General features: G+C 38.5%; 1 protein-coding gene and 1 pseudogene across 7 annotated transcripts in view; both read left to right on the top strand.

Moving 5' to 3' along the window:
* Positions 1-11,261, top strand: part of LOC149113057 (uncharacterized) — a 20,193-nt gene extending 8,932 nt beyond the window's left edge. For 6 of the 7 annotated variants that reach the window (XM_089287780.1, XM_089287783.1, XM_089287785.1 and 3 more), the window contains 5 exons: positions 1,359-1,439; positions 2,512-2,623; positions 3,606-3,677; positions 10,494-10,591; positions 11,151-11,261. In XM_089287780.1, the coding sequence (XP_089143906.1) occupies positions 1,359-1,439; positions 2,512-2,578 (148 nt within the window). In that variant the 3' untranslated portion in view covers positions 2,579-2,623; positions 3,606-3,677; positions 10,494-10,591; positions 11,151-11,261. The remainder of the gene's footprint in view (positions 1-1,358; positions 1,440-2,511; positions 2,624-3,605; positions 3,678-10,493; positions 10,592-11,150) is intronic. The other variant, XM_089287786.1, reaches the window with a different exon arrangement.
* On the top strand, positions 10,578-20,880 carry LOC149113056 (uncharacterized; annotated as a pseudogene).

Here is a 20,880-nt window from a genome sequence, read left to right as displayed (position 1 = left end):
CACCAAAAATCTCTTCCTGAGTTTCTTGATCTGTGAAGCATAGACTTGGTCCCACAAAGAAGGTGAAAAATAAGAACTTGTGTCAGAACCAGCACTCTCTTCATGACTGAATTGATCTTGAGCTTTGTACAGGAGATGGGTGTAAGAACTGGCCAACAAGGGAGCTGGTTCCACCAAAAAATCTCTTCCCGAGTCTCTTGATCTGTGAAGCATTGACTGGTCCCACATTCCAAATTGCCAGCACAAGAGAAAAAAAAAAACTTGTTTAGGAACAACTGGATTGTCTTCATACATGGAATGGATCTTGAACTTTGTACAGGAGATGGGTGCAAGAACTGCCCACAAGGGAGCTGGTTCCACCAAAAATCTCTTCCTGAGTTTCTTGATCTGTGAAGCATAGACTGGTCCCACATCCAAATTGCCAGCACAAGATTAAAAAAAAAATTGTTTAGGGACAATTGGACTGTCTGGATGTGCTGAATGGATCTTGAGCTTTGTACAGGAGATGGGTGTAAGAACTGGCCCACAAGGGAGCTGGTTCCACCAAAAATCTCTGTCTGAGTTTCTTGATTTCTGAAGCATAGAGTGGTCCCATATCCAAATTGCTAGTGCAAGATAAAAAAAAAAAAATGTTTAGGAACAATTGAACTTTCTGCATGCGCTGAATGGATCTTGAGCTTTGTACAGGAGATGGGTGTAAGAACTAGCCCACAAGGTAGCTGGTTCCACCAAAAAATATCTTTCTGAGTTTCTTGATCTGTGAAGCATAGACTGGTCTTATATTCAAATTGCGAATACAAGACAAAATTGATCTTGAACTCCACACGAGATTGGTGTAAGAACTGACCTGTGTAGGAGTTGATTTCATATTGCCTTTGTCTGGTGCCTTTGTTTCCCTGTGTGTAAAAGAAACTGATACTACAAAAGAACATGGTCAGCAGCCTAATAGATTGTTGCTCTGATTTGAATCTCAACTTTTTGCATTATTGAAACTGATCTTGAGAAAGTTTTAGTTTTCTCTTTTCTTAGAATTTAATTAACTTACCTATTTATTTATTTTTTCTGACTTCAGTTTTACAACCCAGATAAAATTTGAAAATTTATGTGACTGCTCAGCTCACTCACTATATGTACTATTTTGAGTAGGATTTTGCCAAGTATTAAATCAATTTTATTCACTGTTTTGATTACTTAATATTATTTATTTTCTGGCAAATAAATGGCGGGTGCTGACCTGCAAACTGAGGAGAAAATTACTAATTAAATAATGATTAGAATTTATGATAATTTATTATCATTAATATTAATAATTTACTGATTAATTAATATTCTTCAAATAAAATGTTTAACCTCCACAGGATTTTAAGACCAAAGGTATTCAACCTTACGACCAAGGATGTTGAACATGACAATCTTTCATCCATTTCACCAGAATACAGGTAGTCTCATTTGGAAACTTCAGATTGTCTTGAAATAGGTCCGCTAGGCGCACATATGGAACTAGCCTTAATTACTTACCCTTTACCCACGTTCAGTTTGGTTATAATTCAATCAATCATTTTTTATTCCTTAATGTACATTTTACAGTTGGACTGGCCCATGGATAGCTAGCTCTAGTCTAGGTGGGCCAGTCTACCAATAGTTACAAATGCTTTTTATTATTATTATTATTATTATTATTATTATTATTATTGTTATTATTATTATTATTATTGTTGTTGTTGTTAAAAAAATAGGAAAATAGAAAGTTAGGGAAAAGTGAATAGAATGAAAAAGAAAAAGTGGGAGAAGAATGAGAAAAGAAGTGAAGGGTAATTAGAGATCCAAATTTGGTGTTACCATTCATTGAAAGTGTAATCTGTCCTGTGGATCTACACACAATGTTCTGTTTTGGATGCAACTCTGCAAGAAATTGTACTATGTTCGTAAAAGGCATTACAAAAAACAAGAAATCAGTTGGGGTATCTGCAAAACATTTGGCTACAGTATTCAATCAGAACGCATTGTATACCTGACAGCCAATCATCGACTCAGATAACTGAAAAATACAGCTATTCGATCACAGCACACATCATACTGTATATTTCAAATGTTGTATATTTTTCTTTTTGCGGAAGTCTATGTTGGGATGATAAATTTATGAACCCAGCTGTGAAGTACATGTATGTAAATCATGGCAAAGACAATTATATATTTGTAATGTAGTTCTGAATTTAAGGCAAATTTTATTAGTGACGGTCATGGAAAAGTCAACGTGGCATTGATTATTAGTTCGCGCTTCAGAACTGTTTGTTTAAAATCATTTTATTGTAGTCAGTTAAATTGCTGTAGTGTAACACAAACAATTATAGTAGATGTGTTCACGTTAAACAATTTGCATCTTATTTGTGTTTATTCTTCGTCTTTTATTATAAGACGACACCTAGTGCGAAATTTGATAGGGAGGTGGAATAAAGGTAAAACATTTTTGTTTTTGACACTTAAATAAAGGTTCTTATCTTGTTCTTTCAGGTATCAACGGTGGCTGGTTTCAAATGTTCAAGAAGGTGACTTTCCAAAGCATCATATACACTGTTGAAAAAGTTCCTCTCACATTTTTCGTTAACAAGAGAGACAAACTCAAGTAAGTCATATTGCTAACATTTACTGTGGATTTGATTATTTGATCAGCTATGCTGAATGTTACCTCAATCAGCGCGTTTGACTTACCCAGGTTTACCAGATTTAAAATCTGTGACAAAATTCTGTAGCCAGAATCAGTTAATGGGACGAAAACAGTTACCTGCTGGCTGTTTTAATGAAAAAAATCTCGGTAAATAATTAAGTGAGATTTCAGACTAATTATCAATGCAGGTTTGAGTCAGATTTCGAGATATGATGTCACATCAGGGTAGCAAGAGACCTGCTCCTTGAAAGATGGGTCACTCAGCCAAAGTTGTGCTGGCTGGCAAACCCAGGGGTCTCTCCCTTATAAGCCTAACCCTATGCCAGGAACGGGTTGTTACCTGTAGGTTTTATGATCGAAACTGCACGCAGATCTAAAAGAAAATATTACATTAAAGTACTTGCACAATGGTTGTAAGAAAATTGTTTGGTTGGTTGGCGTCTTTGCATTATCCCAAGATGCTGTAAATTGTCTTGTTACAAATCTTGTGCTGTTAGAATGATATTTTTGTTGGCGAGAAATTTTGTTAGAGAGAAATGCAGAGCGATGGGTGTGAGAACTGACCTGCAAAGGAGTTGGGTTCTCCAAGTATATTTTTTTTCCGACCCCTGTGTCTCTGTGTCTTTAACATAGCGTGGTTTTCACATCAAAACAGTTCAAAATAGAAACTTGCCTGGTTTTGAAGTTAAACTATCTGCATCAGCATGATACAAATTGATTGAACAGCTGTTTTTGGAGTTGAGTCTGCGGTCAAATATTATTTTGTTTTAAAAGGCATGCAAACGAGGCGAAAGGGTCAATACAATGCAGAATTGACCCTTTCGCTTCGTTTGTGTGTCAAGCCGCTGATAACTGCAATAACAGCTATTGAGCTAGCGTTAGTACCAACCCGCTAAATGAAAAGGAAACACTGTTCAAATAATGTTCTTACCCTCCACAGCTTTAAAAACCAAAGTTGTTCAAGTTAACAAAGATGTTAAACGTGATAATAATTGGTTTCGCTACAATACAGGTGAGCCCCCCTTAGATATAAATGGCTACGAATAGGTCCAATATGCGTACATGTGGTACTACGTTCATTATACTTCAACGGCGTTTGGTTTGGTTGCAACAGCGATAGGGATCCGATTTGGTCATGATCAGTGTTGGTTGAAATTGCAATTTAGTTTGAGAATTTTCAAAATAACATATCAGTGCTACTGTGTGGACCGGAGTACAATGCTCTGTTTTACAACCTAAGAACCACGTGTAACATGTGTGGCTGGCGGGATTCGCGCGCGAGTGATTTTTGGCGGGCGGAACCGCCATTTTTGAGTTATTTTTTTGTAAAAAAAAATACCTCTTAGTCGGCGCGTCGGGTATGTTATGGACGGGTCAATGGATGAGTGAGTGAGTGAGAGATGTATGTATGTCACACCAATCAGATTGGATCTACTATAAACAGCCAATCAAATTTTCTGTTGTAAAGGTAAATGGTATGTGAGAAGATTTGATCCCGATAGAGTTCAGAACGGCCATATTTATTCTTCTATAAAAGAGGAGGGAGTATTCATATGTTGGGTTTACTTCGACATTTTCTGTGGGTTAGGCTGAGGATTTTAGTTAAAGTGCCACTGAAACGAAATTTTCGTACTCTCTTTTATTATCCCAATCTATAGTTTCCAACGTGCTTAAAGTAATGGTGAACTTTATTTCTGTCAAATCCTAACGAAAAGTGCTTTTTTTAGCTGTTGAAATCGACTTTTTGGAGCAAAACTGTGTCCGGGCTCTGGAACCGAGTTTAAGGACCTTGTGACTTCACTGGTTGTATTCACGCAAGAGGCGCTATAGATTCTCTCTTGTTTTCACTTGATTTATTCAAGTTTATTCTTCATATTGTCGATACCTACTAGTTTTCTACCTTGTAATTTCTGTCCAACCTTGACAGGAAATACACATCATAAACGTTGGAGGGCGCCAGAGAGTGTAGATTCACCAAAATAAATGCTACAGATTAGAACAGCTCAGTATACTTGTCGAACATCTTGAGTACTCGATTGGAGATTTCGAAGACGAGTGTGGTAACTTTTATATCACGTCCTGAAGCCTAAACACGATATTTCGTCGTCTGTTTTCAGCCTGGTTCTGAAATTTGGATTCTCACGTTTATCTAAGGTCTATTAACAAGATTCGAATATATCCTCAGTAACTTTACTGCATTAAGAGTGCCTGCCTGTAAAAATCAGACAAATTTTTAATTTCGCGGCAATGGTCGAAAATTCGATTTCGCTCATATTCCTATGGTAGATAGGCTAGGGTATGACAAAAACTACTGGATAGTTTTTTTGGCAAAATATCCTTTTATTTTAAAGAAATATGCAAATTACCTAATTCCGTTAAAATCGTCATTTGACGCACCATTTTATTAAACAAGTTTGAGAGCTTCGCATGCAAAACCACATCACTCTTCCGTCTTTAAAACACTCAGATATTTTAGTGCAATGTTTAATTGTGTACTGGGTTGATTTTAGGGAATGTTACGGTTTTTGTTGGGTGCAAAATAATTAAATTTCGAAGACATGTATTTCATTCACTTAAAAGTACTTCGTAAGAATAACTGATTTTCACCATGTGCGAAACCTTCAAATGGATTAAGTTTCTGGTGGTTGAATCGCAGAAGGATGGTCTACAGATTCCTGTAAAAATTTCTTTGGGCAAATGATTGTGAGCGACGCGAGAGCTTTTCAAAGTACGTTAAAAATGCAGATATTTGACCGTCCGTCGTCAAATTTCAATTTACGGGTTAGACATATATTTTAGCACGCGCCACATGTCTTGAGCTATATTAAGTTGAAATAGACACAGAGCTGATAATTTCGAAATGTTCTAACCTTATTTGCTGTAAAAGGCAGGTCCAAACGCCGATTTGACGTGTTTCCGTCACCATTCGTCGCACATAAAGCAGAAGTTTGCTTTTGTTTACACAACGTCCGATGTACATCGTTAACTGTCAACTTATTTAATGGTCGAACACCATGAATCTATGACCCTCTTTCGACACATATGATCACCACTGCATCTAAGTCAAAAACGGCTAAGTGATTTGTAGATAGTTGCTTGCTTTGCACTCCACCAAAACATTACGTTTGATCATCGTTTGATCTATTGCTGCTTGAATCCTTGCTTGCATGCAGCGGTTCGTTGTTTGTTCGTCACGCAATGCTGTCATTCCATTTTAGGGGGTAGGGGTAGGACAATTTCTATCCTAAAAGGTAAGGGTCCGAAAGGCTTGGAACCGCAGGGAGCACACAATCTTGTTGAGTAGGAAGAGATCAAATTAAGCAATGAAAAGAATGAATAGTTAACCATTGCCCGTGTTGTCATCTTTTACTAGACAACCGCTACCTACACGCCTTGCGTAAGTACTGTAAAGCTAAACTCGTACCTAGGTCTTTTCGCGCTGTGCAATTATTTTTGGCTACCCTAGCCTCTGGGAAATGGGAGGTGACCACTTAATAGGGGCTGGCCACTTAATAGAGGTTGGTGTACCTTGAATACTTTTTCACCATCGGGTTATAAATTTCTTACTGAACATGGAGTCAATTGAAGACAATCATTATAGACGTCATTCTCGGAGACTCTGGGGCAGTTATTGGGAGCGGGGAAAAGTCTAAACGGGTGAGAAAAAAGTCCGGGCGAAGACCCTTTTAGACTTTTTCCCCGCCCCCACTAACTGCCCCAGAGTCTCCGAGAATGACGTCTATCATGATTGTCTTGAATCGACTCCATGTTTACTATACTAAGAAATTTAGCTAAATTTATAACCCGATAGTGAAAAAGTATTCAAGGTACACAAACCTCTATTAAGCTGCCAACCCCTATTAAGCGGCCGCCTCCGATTTCCCCGAGGGTAGCCCACTGTATTATATGTAAACCAAAAATAATTGCACAGCGCGAAAAGACCTAGGTACGAGTTTAGCGTTACAGTATTTACGCAAGGCGTGTAGGTAGCGGTTGTCTAGTAAAAGATGACAACACGGGCAATGGTTAACTATTCATTCTTTTCATTGCTTAATTTAATCTCTTCCTACTCAACAAGATTGTGTGCTCCCTGTGGTTCCAAGCCTTACTGAGCCTTACGTATTAGGTTAGAAATTGTCCTACCCCTACCCCCTAAAATGGGATGACAGCATTGCGTGACGAACAAACAACGAACCGCTGCAAGCAAGCAAGGATTCAAGCAGCAATAGATCAAACGATGATCAAACGTAATGTTTTGGTGGAGTGCAAAGCAAGCAACTATCTACAAATCACTTAGCCGTTTTTGACTTAGATGCAGTGGTGATCATATGTGTCGAAAGAGGGTCATAGATTCATGGTGTTCGACCATTAAATAAGTTGACAGTTAACGATGTACATCGGACGTTGTGTAAACAAAAGCAAACTTCTGCTTTATGTGCGACGAATGGTGACGGAAACACGTCAAATCGGCGTTTGGACCTGCCTTTTACAGCAAATAAGGTTAGAACATTTCGAAATTATCAGCTCTGTGTCTATTTCAACTTAATATAGCTCAAGACATGTGGCGCGTGCTAAAATATATGTCTAACCCGTAAATTGAAATTTGACGACGGACGGTCAAATATCTGCATTTTTAATTTCACGGCCGATGGATTACTTTGAGTTCTTTAGCACATACTTATGTCTATGATCTTCATTTAATAGTATCCAAGTTCAAAACAATTCGTTAAAACGTCACTAGTTTACACTCCTTTTTATTAACCAGAATTTGAACTAATTTGCATATATGACCTTTCGCCGCCGACATTGTCACGCTTTCTCTCGTTTCCTAAAAACATACCTGTAGGGTCATGGCAGCTTAGTTTACCTTTATAGTTTAAATTCGCTCCCTCATATAAAAGAAGAGGGTTTCTTAAATTGTTACTGTTGTGATAACTTGTAGGATGTAGCGGATACAACTGGACTAAAGGTCACTGTGGCACAATCTCGTCCGCTGTGAAACTCACAAAGCGTCCGGTTTCGTCGAAGCGAAACGACTCGAAAACTCGAAGCATTGTTGCTGCGATTCGTACAGCAGCAGTCCGGATAATATTTTCAAAAGCTGCTTTCTCTCGTTTTCATGTCTTTTTTACTTTATGAGTGTAGATATTGTTTAACTGAGTGCTGGCCATTTCACCAAGAGTCCCGATCATTTAACGATCTAAGAACTCCCACTCGTTTGCTTGCTTACATAAAATATCCTGCAAATATCCAATTAAATAGACTGGAAAGCCCCAGGATCGACTCTCGACCTCTTCATGTCTATGGCTACTGTTATTATCTGCTTTACAGCTGTGAGATGTCCTTAAGATGTTTTTTGGGGGGCTCCGAACAGTAATCTCTTCTCCCATAATCACTCTAAATTTTCAGCGCGGCATGAGAGTAATACAACCAGTGACGTCACTAGGCTGTTTTGGCCGCGCCAAAATGGCCGCCAATTTTGGGCTTAACCAGCCAACTTCGAACGGCTGAAAAAGCAGTTTCCGCTTACCGTATGCGAAAAAAAAGTTTGCAGTGTTTCCAAGTAAGGTTGAAACTTTATTACTGAGCAAAAATCTCTCATACAAAAATTTCGTTTCAGGGGCACTTTAAATGAACGAGATGAGCCTTGAGGTTTGAAACAGTTCGTGGGTTAGTGGTATCCAAATGCAACGACATATTTTTATTTTTAGTTACAAAGGTAACTTGATACTTTTGTTTTTCACAAGGAGTAAATTTAATTAGGTCACTAATCGTCGCGTCTAGATAGTTCTTAGGACATGTTTTCGAGGGGACGAGACTTTGAAACAGTTCTAACGTTTGCAATAGTAAGTGCGGGTAACGATTGTTTTGTTTTTGTTGCATGCAAATATAACAAGATATTTTTGTTTTTTAGTTACAAAGTGTAACTTGACACTCTTGTTTTTCACAAGGGAGTAAATTCAATTAGAGCGGACAAATCGTCACCACTCTTTCCCACGAGATGTTTGCTATCTTTAGTAACAAATGGTAACTTAACACTTTGGTTTTTTATATGGGAGTAAATTCAATTAGAGCTGACAAGTTATCGGCTATTGTTTCCAGGACATTAAACAAAAAAGAAGCTTTCATTTCTGCACGGTTTTTACGTCTCTGCAGTAGCAGTTTAATAGTTTTATTTGATGACATTCATTTCAGTCCGATATTTTTAAAGGTAAAAAGTATGAAAACTGTTCAAATGTTCTTTGAAGACTGCGCGGCATCAAGTCAGAGTGCAATTTAATTAAATCAGACTTTCAACGTGTCAGAGGTTTTCTCTTTCTTTCTATTTTCGGTGAAGTTGTGTTGTGTTGTGCAAAAAGGTAAACTTACGGCTCGTCTAAAATGCGAAAAAGTCTCTCAATTAACTTGATCATGAGTATTTTTGAGCAAAAATTCCTCTTGGGGGTTGGAAGGGTTATGTGATCGGTGAATGAGGGAGTTATGCATGTACACGTGTCACACCAATCACGGTGCGGGTTGTATCAAAGAACGAATCAAATTGCCTGTTAGAAAAAATAAGATGGTATCTACATTATTCTGGAGACGTGTCAGATTACTGTAGTTTGTTCAGTCAAACATTTTATGGCTAACTATTTAGCTATCTTACCATGACCGATGTAACATCGCAACCAAAAAAAACTTGTTAAATTAATCAAATCATTACTGTACCATGAATGCTCCTATCTCCGACACTTCACACAAAAAAATACCTCTTGCACGCCTTGCGTGCCTATGTTATTGATTTTGTAGGAAGCGTGAACCAACCTTGAAAGCTTTTTTGAGTTTTTTTATTTAACTTTACCGCTACATAATTCAAGTTGCAAAACGTCAGAGAAATTTCACTACTGAGAATAACGAAACCGCTAATTAGACAAACATTGCGACATTTGCTGCGTATTTAGTATAAGAATATCGAATACATCGAGCTATAAAAGTTTTGGAACCATGTAGCAAGTTCGTTTGGCCAGGAGAAGTCATATTGGCGTCCTTTTCCATCCGTGTAAAAAATAACGGTTTTTTAATGGTTGAACGCAAATTACATTTTGCGATAAATTATTTGCTCTTTTTCCTTCAATGTAAGCGATCGGATTTTGCATTGTAAAATTGATTTTTTTAAAAATTGGTACACGTGGAAGGTTCGGTCAATTGATTTCTGGTTTAAAAAGGAAAAAAGAGTGCTTCTGTACGCCAGGGCGGGGATTCGAACTCGCGACTCTGTCTAGTCCCGGAGCGAGAGGCGCGCACCAAACCACTGCGCCAGCTCGACTTGATATAACTTCTTTCGGAAAACTTGACTACATAAGCATACTAATGGTCAGCGTGACGTACCTAAACAGCGCACAATGTAATACTTTGGTGCTTAATTGTTTTTGTTTTGCTTTGGGAGGAAATTTTATCTCGCTAAAGATACAAACGTAAAATTTTTGATCCTCAGCTTTGAAAGTATTAAAACGTTGAACAAGCAAATAATTATAAATTTGTCATGTTTACAGTTATCGCAGCGTTCTGAGATAATGAAATCTAACTTTAATAATCACTACTGGTCGTAAGAAAGGTTAAAGGGAGCTGATTATTTGCGAATTGGAAAATATATGTATATATATATATTTTAAAAAATAGCTTATTGCGTTGTGAAAAAAAGCGTGACGTGTTTATCGCAGAACGGAAGAACGGCACAATTTGCATCTTATTTGCGTTTATTCTTACCTTATATTTTAATTTATACGGAAAGTTAACAGTGACAGTCGGATAAGATTAACTTCTTTTTATTACTTTTTGTTTCCCTTAGGCTTCAACAGCGAGCAGCTTCAAAGTTTGAGAAGATGGCTTTCAAGGACATCATGCACGCTATCGAATGAATCCTCTGAACGCGATGGGCAAACTCGGGTAAGTCGTATTGTTTATGTATTTGCTATAGGTAATCTTATCTCGTTCATATCAAGGCATTCAACAAACCCAAGTTTACGAGTGTGTAAGGAATTTTAGGTACAGAACTAGACAGATTTTAAAGGGTTGAAACCTTTAGTTGCATATTTGGCCGTTAACTTGATTAGATGTCAACAGTACTTTTTCAAACGTGAAGATCAAAGCAAATTTCGCTACGATCGATTTTGAATCGTGCCGGTTCAGGGACAGCTACATGCAGATTTAAAAGTGAAAGAAAATATTCTTTGTGAGAAATCGCGTAATGAGAGTATGGAAGTTCAAGTGAAAAAACGTGTCTCGCTATAGTTGATTTTGATTGTGCCGGTTTTGATACATCAAGTACAAGTGCATGTAAAATTCGGAGATATTGTTTAAGTTTAAGTCATCGAAGGTATTGCGTAAGTCTAAGTAGCTTCTAACTAAGTTGTCACGATCACGTTCTTTTGGAATAATATTCTAAGTCTCTTAATTGGTGGGAAATATTTGTATGTTCTAAGTCACATATTCTCTTCTTTTTCAGATGCCTTTGAAATGACAAATGTGGGGAAAGTCGAGAGACGAAAGACAATCTTGCGAATGCCCTGAAAAAAATGAGTACCAGACAGGAAAATTCTCAACCTTGGAAGAAAAACAGCCACACCAATAACTAGCATTTCGTTTATACTTACAGCGAGAGTTTTGAGCTCTCGTCCTTGGGGTACAACTTTGCATGCACGCATTTTAAGAAGTGGCCAAAGAAAAATTGTCAACCTTGGAAGGAAGGCAAAAATTGATGTGGAACACCGCCACCTCCCCGCCACCACCACTAACTAGCATTTCTTTTATACTAATAGCAAGAGTTTGGTCCACCCATCCTTGTGGTACAGTAGCCTCCAATACGCATGCGTACTAGGTGAGTGTCCCAGTTACAACAAACCGAATGTACTGACTGTAAGTAACCGATAACTTCGTGTTGGAGAATCCGACGTTTTTTCGGGTTACCCGACACGAAGTTATTAGTTACCTACAGTCACGACTTACAAGTAACTGATACCTCCGTGTCGGGAAACCCGAAGTTTGAACTTCGTTTTAAACCGACACGAAGTTTTCAGTTACTTACAGTCACGACGCACAGTACATTAGGTTTCTTGTAACTGCCGGGGCACTCATTTAGTACGCATGCGTATTAAAGGCTACTGTACCACAAGGATGGGTGGACCAAACTCTTGCTATTAGTATAAAAAAAAATGCTAGTTAGTGGTGGTGGTGGGGAGGTGGCGGTGTTCCACATCAATTTTTGCCTTCCTTCCAAGATTGAAAATTTTCTTGTCTGGTACTCGTCATTTGTACGGCATCTGCAAAAGAGCCTTGTAAGCATGGTTTTCAGTAAACTGACACAAGTTTGTAACATGATTAAGTCAATTTATTTTGTAATACTACAGCAGACAAAAACCAATAAAGATTAATATTACAGTACAAATCTTTCGTGTTCAATAAACAACAGTGTACACGTACACGCTAAGTCCCGAACTCTTCGTCTTCTTACCTCCGCCATATTCTGAAGATGTTATGATCATAATAAAACCTTCATTTACGAACCCTGTGTTATTTTCCTCTAATAGCTAAAACTTTCTTCCGCGATAATCACAATATGTGGAACTAGATTATGAACTAATGACCCGCGACAGAGTTATATTACTAAACCTTTGAGAAAAATAAAACAATTACATACCGCCGCTGTTTTCCATCGGCAACTACAAAGTTTACGAATAATTAATAGACTTGAAGAAGATTTAAAAATTCTTTCAACATATAACTGCCACTAAGTCTAAATAAACTTAGAAACTTCTATTCGCGATTTGCTGCAAAAAGTAAGTACGAAAGATTGAAGGGTTTTAAGCTAGCCGCGCTGTACGCAAACAACAACAGTAACATGTAAATTATAATGATCACAGAATGACATTCGATAAAATTACCATTTGCATTGTTTTTGAAATAAACAATTTGAATGACTATGAACTTCGCGGATATTCCAGATCGTAAACATTAACTTTTGGTGAGAAAATGCGTCATCCTTTTCATTGCCGCGGCTTACAAACCAAATAAATTCATCGGCACAGGAGCAATTTTTGTCCCTACTCGATTGGAAATAGTGAAGTAAATAAAATTGAAATTTTCCTTTTTCTTTCACAAGGAGCTATTGAAACTTGAAAAAAATACCCGACACTAATTTTAGCCTGCGAATTTTCACCAGGCTAAAATGAAAGCCTATTTTTTTTCTTTGAGGTAGCCAGCCGGGTTTTTCCCCTTACGGTTTTCAAGTTTCCTTCCTTTGGTAGGTAATTCGACTATAGTGTCATGACTCCACTAAAATATTGTTTGCCACACAGTCCGATTCCAAAAACTATTTCTTAGAAGTAAGAGATATCTAACCTGTCACCGGTACATACACTACTCGTTAGACATATAAAACCTATCGGCTAGTCACTCTCAGGCATCACCGTGGTGTATGATCAGTTCATCTTGAGGTTATTAACAGTCTATCCAGGCCTCGGCTGCTCTTCGTGACTGAAAAAGCGTCCTACCTGGAATATATAAAAACAATTTTTCAGAATTCAGTTACAGCAATATTGTCTATCACTATTTTACGAATAATTTGTCGTTTCACTACGAACAAACAAATGATGACACGTAAAAGGGACCGTGTCACAGTTGAGTTTGGTCTATATTATTTCGTTTAGCCAAATACTCGCTATGAAACACTAGAGATCTAAACACTATAGATCTAACTGGCAAAACCATAGCTTCATTACAAACAAATTCCTGGGCGTTATAATTAAAGGTGACAAACAAAGGAGATTAAGTTTAAAAACTGTTCATGTCTAACAGTTTTTCAAAAACCCATATCGCAATCCGTTTCAATATAGGTTTTTGAAAACTTGAGAAATTTTCTTTCGAAGGCACAATTCCATAGGCCTTCAAAACAGCATTCTTATAAAGTAATGTTGCTACATCACTTCTTCACTGTTTTTAAATGGTTGTTTTTATATTTCACTCAATTTGGCGGCCATTTTTCGAATGTCAAACTTTGGCTTAGATTCGTGACACAGCTCCTTTAAGCACCATTCGGTAAATACTTCTTAATCTTAAAAATCCATTAAATACCGTAAATCCTCGAATTAGCGCCTCCTCGAATAAGCGCCGCCTTCGAATAAGCGTCCCTCCTATCGGCCGAAATTTAAAATAAGCGCTCCCCTCGAATAAGCGCCCCGCCTCCCCCCATTTTGTGGACCAGTAATGAGACAAAGGGTGTATAGTTTTCGTCATGTAGTATTAGATTTGTACATTGTTTCAGTTTGTGAATACGTTTAGTGAACACGTTAAGTACTAACGGTGCCGCGATTTAAGCTTTAGGATCAGCTTTTTATGTCAATAAACAGCTTATATTAGTGTTTACGCGCAGATGATATATTAAAAAAATGATCATGTCAGGCTACGATTTAGGAAAAATTAAATAAGCGCCTCCCCCACTCGAATAAGCGCCCCCCGTCTTCTCCTAAATTTGAAATAAGCGCCCCGGGCGCTAATTCGAAGATTTACGGTATTTAAAAGGAGTAATAGCTTAACATAAAGGGTAGCACACACACGAGAGCTCGTTAGACGAAGCTCAAGACACCACAGTAAGATGTTATATTTCTGAAACCTCTATTTTCATTGGGCCGATGTAATCGCTGTACCCGCTTCCTCTCTTATTTTAAGGCTGATTGTATACTTGTGACTTGTTAGTGATCTATTGTCTTAAGAATCATGTCTTAAGTGGCTCGTTCCGAGGGGAAGTGTGGAAGCTGTGTGCCGAAGAATGAATAATAACCAAAGACTAAAGTACCGGGCCATGCTTGCTTGTTGTGTATAATTTTGTTAACAAAAAAAAAACAACAACAACAACATAAAAAACTAGTAACTTAAGGCTGCCGCACACTAGCCGATTTTTTGTCGCTACTAACTGCGTTGAGGCTTAGGGCCGAGTCATCTAAAATCAAGATGGCGCTTATTTCACTGACGTGACTCTCGTGACATTTCCTAATTGGTTGAGGAGCGCGCGAGCTCCCACAAATTGTCTTGGTCCACCGCACACTAGCTGACAAGGCCCGACAAGACGTTTTGAGATCTAGCACCGTCCGATATCGCCCGACAAGCCCCGATCATGTCGCAGACTTGTCTGAATTCACTGCACACTAGCCGACAAGTGAAGATTTTTTGTCGGCCGACAAAAAATCGGCAAGTGTGCGGCGGCCTTTAATCTCTTATATTTTTGTCAAGCTTAAGATCCATAACCGGCCGGAGGAACTTTCGACAGAAAGTCTCGTAGCTAATGTTGGCTTTCCTTTTCATTTTGAAGCCAGAAAAAAAATGCCCATTTCATATTGACCTGGAAGGGGGCGGGGCGAACAAAGTGTGAGTTCAACAGCAAAAGTGGCCAAATGTCGTGACTTTTCAAAGTTATTGGGGAACATAACGTGACTTCACGTCCTTAGATTTTCATTCCTTTTTTTCTCAAAAATACCAGTAATCCAAGATGGCGGATCGAAGATGTATGATGTCATTTTGGCTAGATACGACTTGATAACTGCCACGGGATATGAACTAAACACCACGTTCGTTTGATTTGTCTAGCGTTTATAATTTTCAAGATATGTGAATCGAACGCTTCATGAAAAGCTAGGACGAATTTTTTTCTGATCGTACCTTTTGAATAGGCGCAAAATTTTGTTAACGCACACGCAGCAATCAAGGCAAAATTTGTCAATGATTTTAAATTCTGAGCACAATTTTTACGGTTTCCTCATACCTAAGCAACATTATGAAAACTACCTTGCAGTAATAAAAGGAACCAAAACAAAGCTAAACGAAACGAAATGGAAAACAAACAAACGCTATTTGATTCAGTTTTGTGGAGATCATTCCCGCTCCACAGTCTAGAAGAACACAGGTTCGGTTACGGCTCGAAACTTTTCTTTTTTGCCTTGTTTTGTTTTTGGATGCGCCTGTTCACTGTTTTGACCGTTTAAAACTTTTAAAGAACGGGAAAAGATGTAAGTAAAGCCTAAAATAGCACGTTCTTGTTTAACTAATAAATTTCTACACCTAACTTCCAAGTATAAATATTCTCGTCAAGACACATTGAATAGACCTTTAATTCTTTCACTAAGGTAAAATGAACCAGCAGCAAGACTAACAGTGAAGATAAGTTTTGCAAGACGACGCAGTGGTACCAATCATGTCTAGACTGTCACGTGACTACAAAAAAGGGTCCCTAGGCTCTCAGTGAAATACATGTTTCACGAATGTTGAAATACACACAGCAGATTAAAGTGCCCCTATGATCAAATTCTCGACATTCATTTTCGCACGCAACAGGTCTTTCCTAATTATGTTGCCAAATTTCAATCTATTACGAACATCAGAACTCACGTTTCTTGGACCTTTACTTCCGAGAATTTGCGGCCGGAATTAACTTTCCTTGTTCAAAGTTTTGGTTGAGAATTGGCGTAAATGAAGTCATTTTCTCAAAAATACTGCACGGATTGAAATTATAATAACGATTAGTACAGCAATTCCCATAAAGAATAACAAAAACTTTGGCTCTTATATTCGTGCAGTTTTTCTACACTAATTAGATTAGATTATGAGCTCGGGATTTTTACGAGGTGATAGTTGATTCGGCCTTCGGCCTCATCAACTATCACCTCATAGAAATCGAGAGCGAATAATCTAATTGTTTTAGTAGAGTCCTAACTGAAATTAACGCAAATAACGGTTTCCAATTATTTTTCTCCGAATTATTGAACTACAGGCTTTAACAAAATCGCACGTATTGAATTGTCATTGGTAATTTGCAGTTGTTTACGCGCGCGCACCCGGTTTTTCAATAATTTCAAGTTTTTAAAGTCAAGAAACCGTCCATTTCCTTTTTTTTCCAGTCGTCTCAGGAATTTAATTATCTATTTACATCTAAATTTCCTTCCAAAACTTCGGAAAAACGATAAAAAAAGTCGCATTTCGTGGACAATCGACAGCTACTGCACTCTAATGGCTGATAGTATACGAGTAGCTTAGCCAATCACATTGCAGCATTTGCATTAGTATACTAGTAGAATTCTAATACTTGTTATTATAATTTTAACCCGTGTGGTATTTTTGAGTAAATGACATCATTGACTCAAATTCTCGACCAAGACTTGCAACAAGGAAAATTAATGGCGGCCGTAAATTCTCGGAAATGAAGGTCCAAAAAGACGTGAGTTCTAATGTTCGTAATAGATTGAAATATCGCAACATATCTAGAAAAGACCTATTGTGTTAAAAAATGTAAAAAAAAAAAAAAAATGGATAAGGAGAATTTGATCATAGGGGCACTTTACACAAATCCTCTGAGAAAGGATGCTCCCCCATTCCCCCATACCCCCCGCCCCCACCAAAAGTAGCTGAAACGCTCCCGAAGAAAAGTCTCTTCTTTAAAGAAAAGTTCCCCACCACGTACTGACAATAGTTTGATTCTGTCGTTTACACTGTCGGGTGCACCGAATCTCTCATGCGCTTACGTGTATATAACACAGTCACCTTCATGTCGATAAACGATCGGAAGTGTCACGAAAGGCGACGACCAGGAACCATTTCCAATCGTACTTTTTTGAAAGCCGCAAAATTTTGTTAAATTGCAAACGCATAATTTAGGTCAAAATTTATCCTTGGTTCTGAATTTAAAACTTTCAAGATATCAACGACATATTCACAAAAAATCTTGCAGCATTCAAATGCTAAATAGGCAGAAGCTGTGATATTTGATGAACAGACCTTTTTCGACTGGGCGGTTTGTTGCCCCATCAGGGGCGTAGCCAGGGGAGGGTTTTCAGGGGTTCTGGAACCCCCCTTTTGGGTTATGAAAATGGATATTATTTCAAGAGGAAAAAAAGTATCGGAACCCCCCTTTCGAAATACCGCGCGACGAGATTTTCGAAAATCAATTTAAAAAGGCATCACATGCTATATCGCAGGTTACAATATTATAAGGGTGCATAAGTTGGACGGGTCATACGAGCTTCCTGTATATAGGAGCCTGCAATGTGGAACTTTTCCGTTGGTGGCGCAAGTGGCTAAATGCGGATCAAGACCTACCCAGCAGTGCAGATCAGGCATTAGAAGAATGCAACCATGAATTCTTTCCAAACGTACATAAATTGCTGCGCATCTTATGTAGGTGGCCAATTACCTCTGAAGAATGTGAGCGATCGTTCAGCACATTGCAGCGATTGAAAACTCATCTGAGGGCGACCATGACCAGTGAGCGAGAGTCTGGACTTGCGCTAATGAACATCCATTATGGTAGGCAAATTGGCATCGGTGCAACAATCGACATTTTTGCAAAGTCCTTGCAAAGATGTCGATTGTGGAAATTTGTGCTCGGAATTAAGGAAACGCCATTTCTGAAGACCCAAAATTCAAACATTTTCCGGGGGAACATGCCCCCGGCCCCCCCCTAGTAAAGAGCGCCTCCGGCGCTCGATTGTCAATCGGGCAAGCAGTATACATTAGCAACCCCTCTATTCAAAAAGGCTGGCTACGCCCCTGCCCATTTCAGACCATGTGATGATACTCTTGAGAATTCTTCCTTTCAAATTTTCAAATAGTTGCGTGCATATGAATAAATAATTTTTAGATGGATAAAAGAACAATTCTCTAGAGAATATCACGTGGTCTGTAATGGGACAACAAACTGCCCAAGCGAAAAAGGTCTATTGTTTGTGTAGACAATCAGATGTATACTGCGTGGTGTACTGGAGATCACTGTCGCTATTCAATCCGGGATTCAAAACCGTCACAGGTTCAAATACAGCTCGGGTCTTTATTTTTCCTTTTTCTTTCCTTTTTATATCTTTTTTTTTTTCCGATGGACGCGCTCGTTTACTGTTTGTACCCCTTTCAAAATTGAGATAGAATTAAAAAAAAAAAAATCAAAAATAAACAACCAAAGAGGAACTGTCCGTGGTTGACTAGTAATTTCTTGGACTGACTACAATTCAACTCAGTCAGGGCGGTAAATCAGCATTGAGATGAAGGTCCACCGGATTAAATTTATAATTATTTGACAGCAGCTAAGCAAGGTTACCAAAATATCCACGTGGGACGATTAATATTTTTTTGGTGTTCACAGTAGGAGCCATAGTTCTTAAATTATTTCAAAACGTTTGTAACATTCTCAAACGGCAATCGCGTCTGCTTTGTCACATGACCACAAGTGACCAAGGCCCTATAGAACAATGAAGGCACGAGCAAAGAAAATTCACATTTTGATCAACCGAAACAAACGAATAATTTTCCTCTCTTACTCTCGCAACATTTTCGCAACGAAATATCGAACACTTTCTCCGTGTTTCTATCAAATTACAGAAACACTTGTGAAAGTTTGACGAACACGAAAAAGACGTTGAAACATTCGCTTGCGCCTCGCGTTCCCGTAACTCGAAAAAACAAGGGGATTGTTTCTATATTTTGAATAGTATTTCACGCATTTTCTCCTGAGTTATGTTATCATAAGAAAAGTGAATGAAAACGAGATTCAATCGCAGCTAATCCGCTGAAAAATTACTATAGTTATTTACTCCACCCTCCCGAAAAGAATCAGCGAACGACAGAAAATTCTACTTAGAGGGCCCTAGTCAGACACACCTTTGTTTTTGTTCACATGCGAGCGTTCGGCTATTATATTTTACTCGGAGCATGTCGAAACGAAGGAAATCACAGTGAAACAACTAAAGATAATTAAACAGACCCAATAGAGCTCCTTTCAATGTAGATTAATCTAAAAATAGTATGGAATTTAGAAAGCTGTGCCAGTTGTCAAGAGTGCGCTCAGATTCAGCTTCAGGAGGATAATTGAGAATCTAAGCCAGCTTACGTTTTGTGCATAAGAACACGTGTTTACCTGGGTCCTGGACTGCGATAAAATCATCCATCTTGAATGATGGTGAATATGTTCATCCTCTTCTTGCTTTGTCCTGATTTGTCTCCACCTGAAAAAGAGAAAGATCACAAAGATTAAGATCAAATGATTAATAGACCCTTTGCATAAATGGCGCCTACATTTAAATGACAATACTTACACATCATTAGCCTCACATTCATGTAAAGAAAAATCCTTTGTCTTGAAACATGAGTACGAGGCTAAGGATGTATCAACTATTGTCATTCAAATTTAGGCGCCATTTACGCAAAGGATCTATGGCTGGCATGGTGTGCTAACTGGTTCCTAACCCAAGGAACCTGGCCAGTGTACTCTGTTAAGACACTTTACTCTCAGACGGCGGCTGTCTCAGCCTAGGAGTATAAATGGGTAACTACATTTCTGTTCTAACCTCCTACGTAGATGATCTTTGGGCTCTTCACAGAATCTGAATTTGCTGGGTGGAAGCAACCCTTTTACAAGTCAGTTCTTAAACCCATCTCTTGTAAAAAAGCCCAAATCCATTCGATAGTCCAGATTCCAAAACAAGTCCTTATTTGGTATCTTTCTTGTGGGACCAAGTCTTTGCATCACAGATCAAGAAACTCAGGAAGAGAATTTGCTGGGTGGAACCAACCCTTTTACAGGTCAGTCTTTACACCCATTTCCTGTACAAAGCTCAAGATCCATTCAGCGCATGAAGACAGTCCAGGCTCCAATACAAGTTCTTATTTTTCACCTGTTTCTTATCGGACCAAGTCTGGGCCTAACAGATCATGAAACTCAGGAAGAGAATTTGCTGGGTGGAACCAACCCTTTTACAGGTCAGTTCTTTTATTCAAGATATCTCTTGTACAAAGCTCAACTGATCCATTCAGCACATGCAGACAGTCCAGGTTCCGAAACAAGTTCTCATTTTTCACCTGTTTTGTGGGACCAAGTCTCTACGTCACAGATCAACAAAGTGAGGTCCAAGAGAATTTGCTAGGTGGAACCAACCCTTTTACAAGTCGGTTCTTACACCCATCTCTTGTTCAAAGCTCAAGATCCATTCAGCCTATGAAGACACTCCAGGTTCCAAAACAAGCCCTAATTTTTCACCTTTTTGTGGGACTAAGTCTCTGCCTCACAGTCCAAGAAACTGAGGAAAAGAATTTGCTGGGTAGAACCACCCTTTTACAGGTCAGTTCTTAACCTCATCTCTTGTACAAAGCACAAGATCCATTCAGCACATGCAGACAGTCCAGGCTCCAAAAAAGGAGTCTTGTAA

The sequence above is a fragment of the Orbicella faveolata genome, unplaced genomic scaffold, assembly GCF_042242905.1.
Source record: "Orbicella faveolata isolate gen_17 unplaced genomic scaffold, um_ofav_v1 contig_15, whole genome shotgun sequence".
Classification (NCBI taxonomy): domain Eukaryota; kingdom Metazoa; phylum Cnidaria; class Anthozoa; order Scleractinia; family Merulinidae; genus Orbicella; species Orbicella faveolata.
Note: the sequence above shows the minus strand (reverse complement) of the source record. Positions and strands in the feature narration are given on the sequence as shown.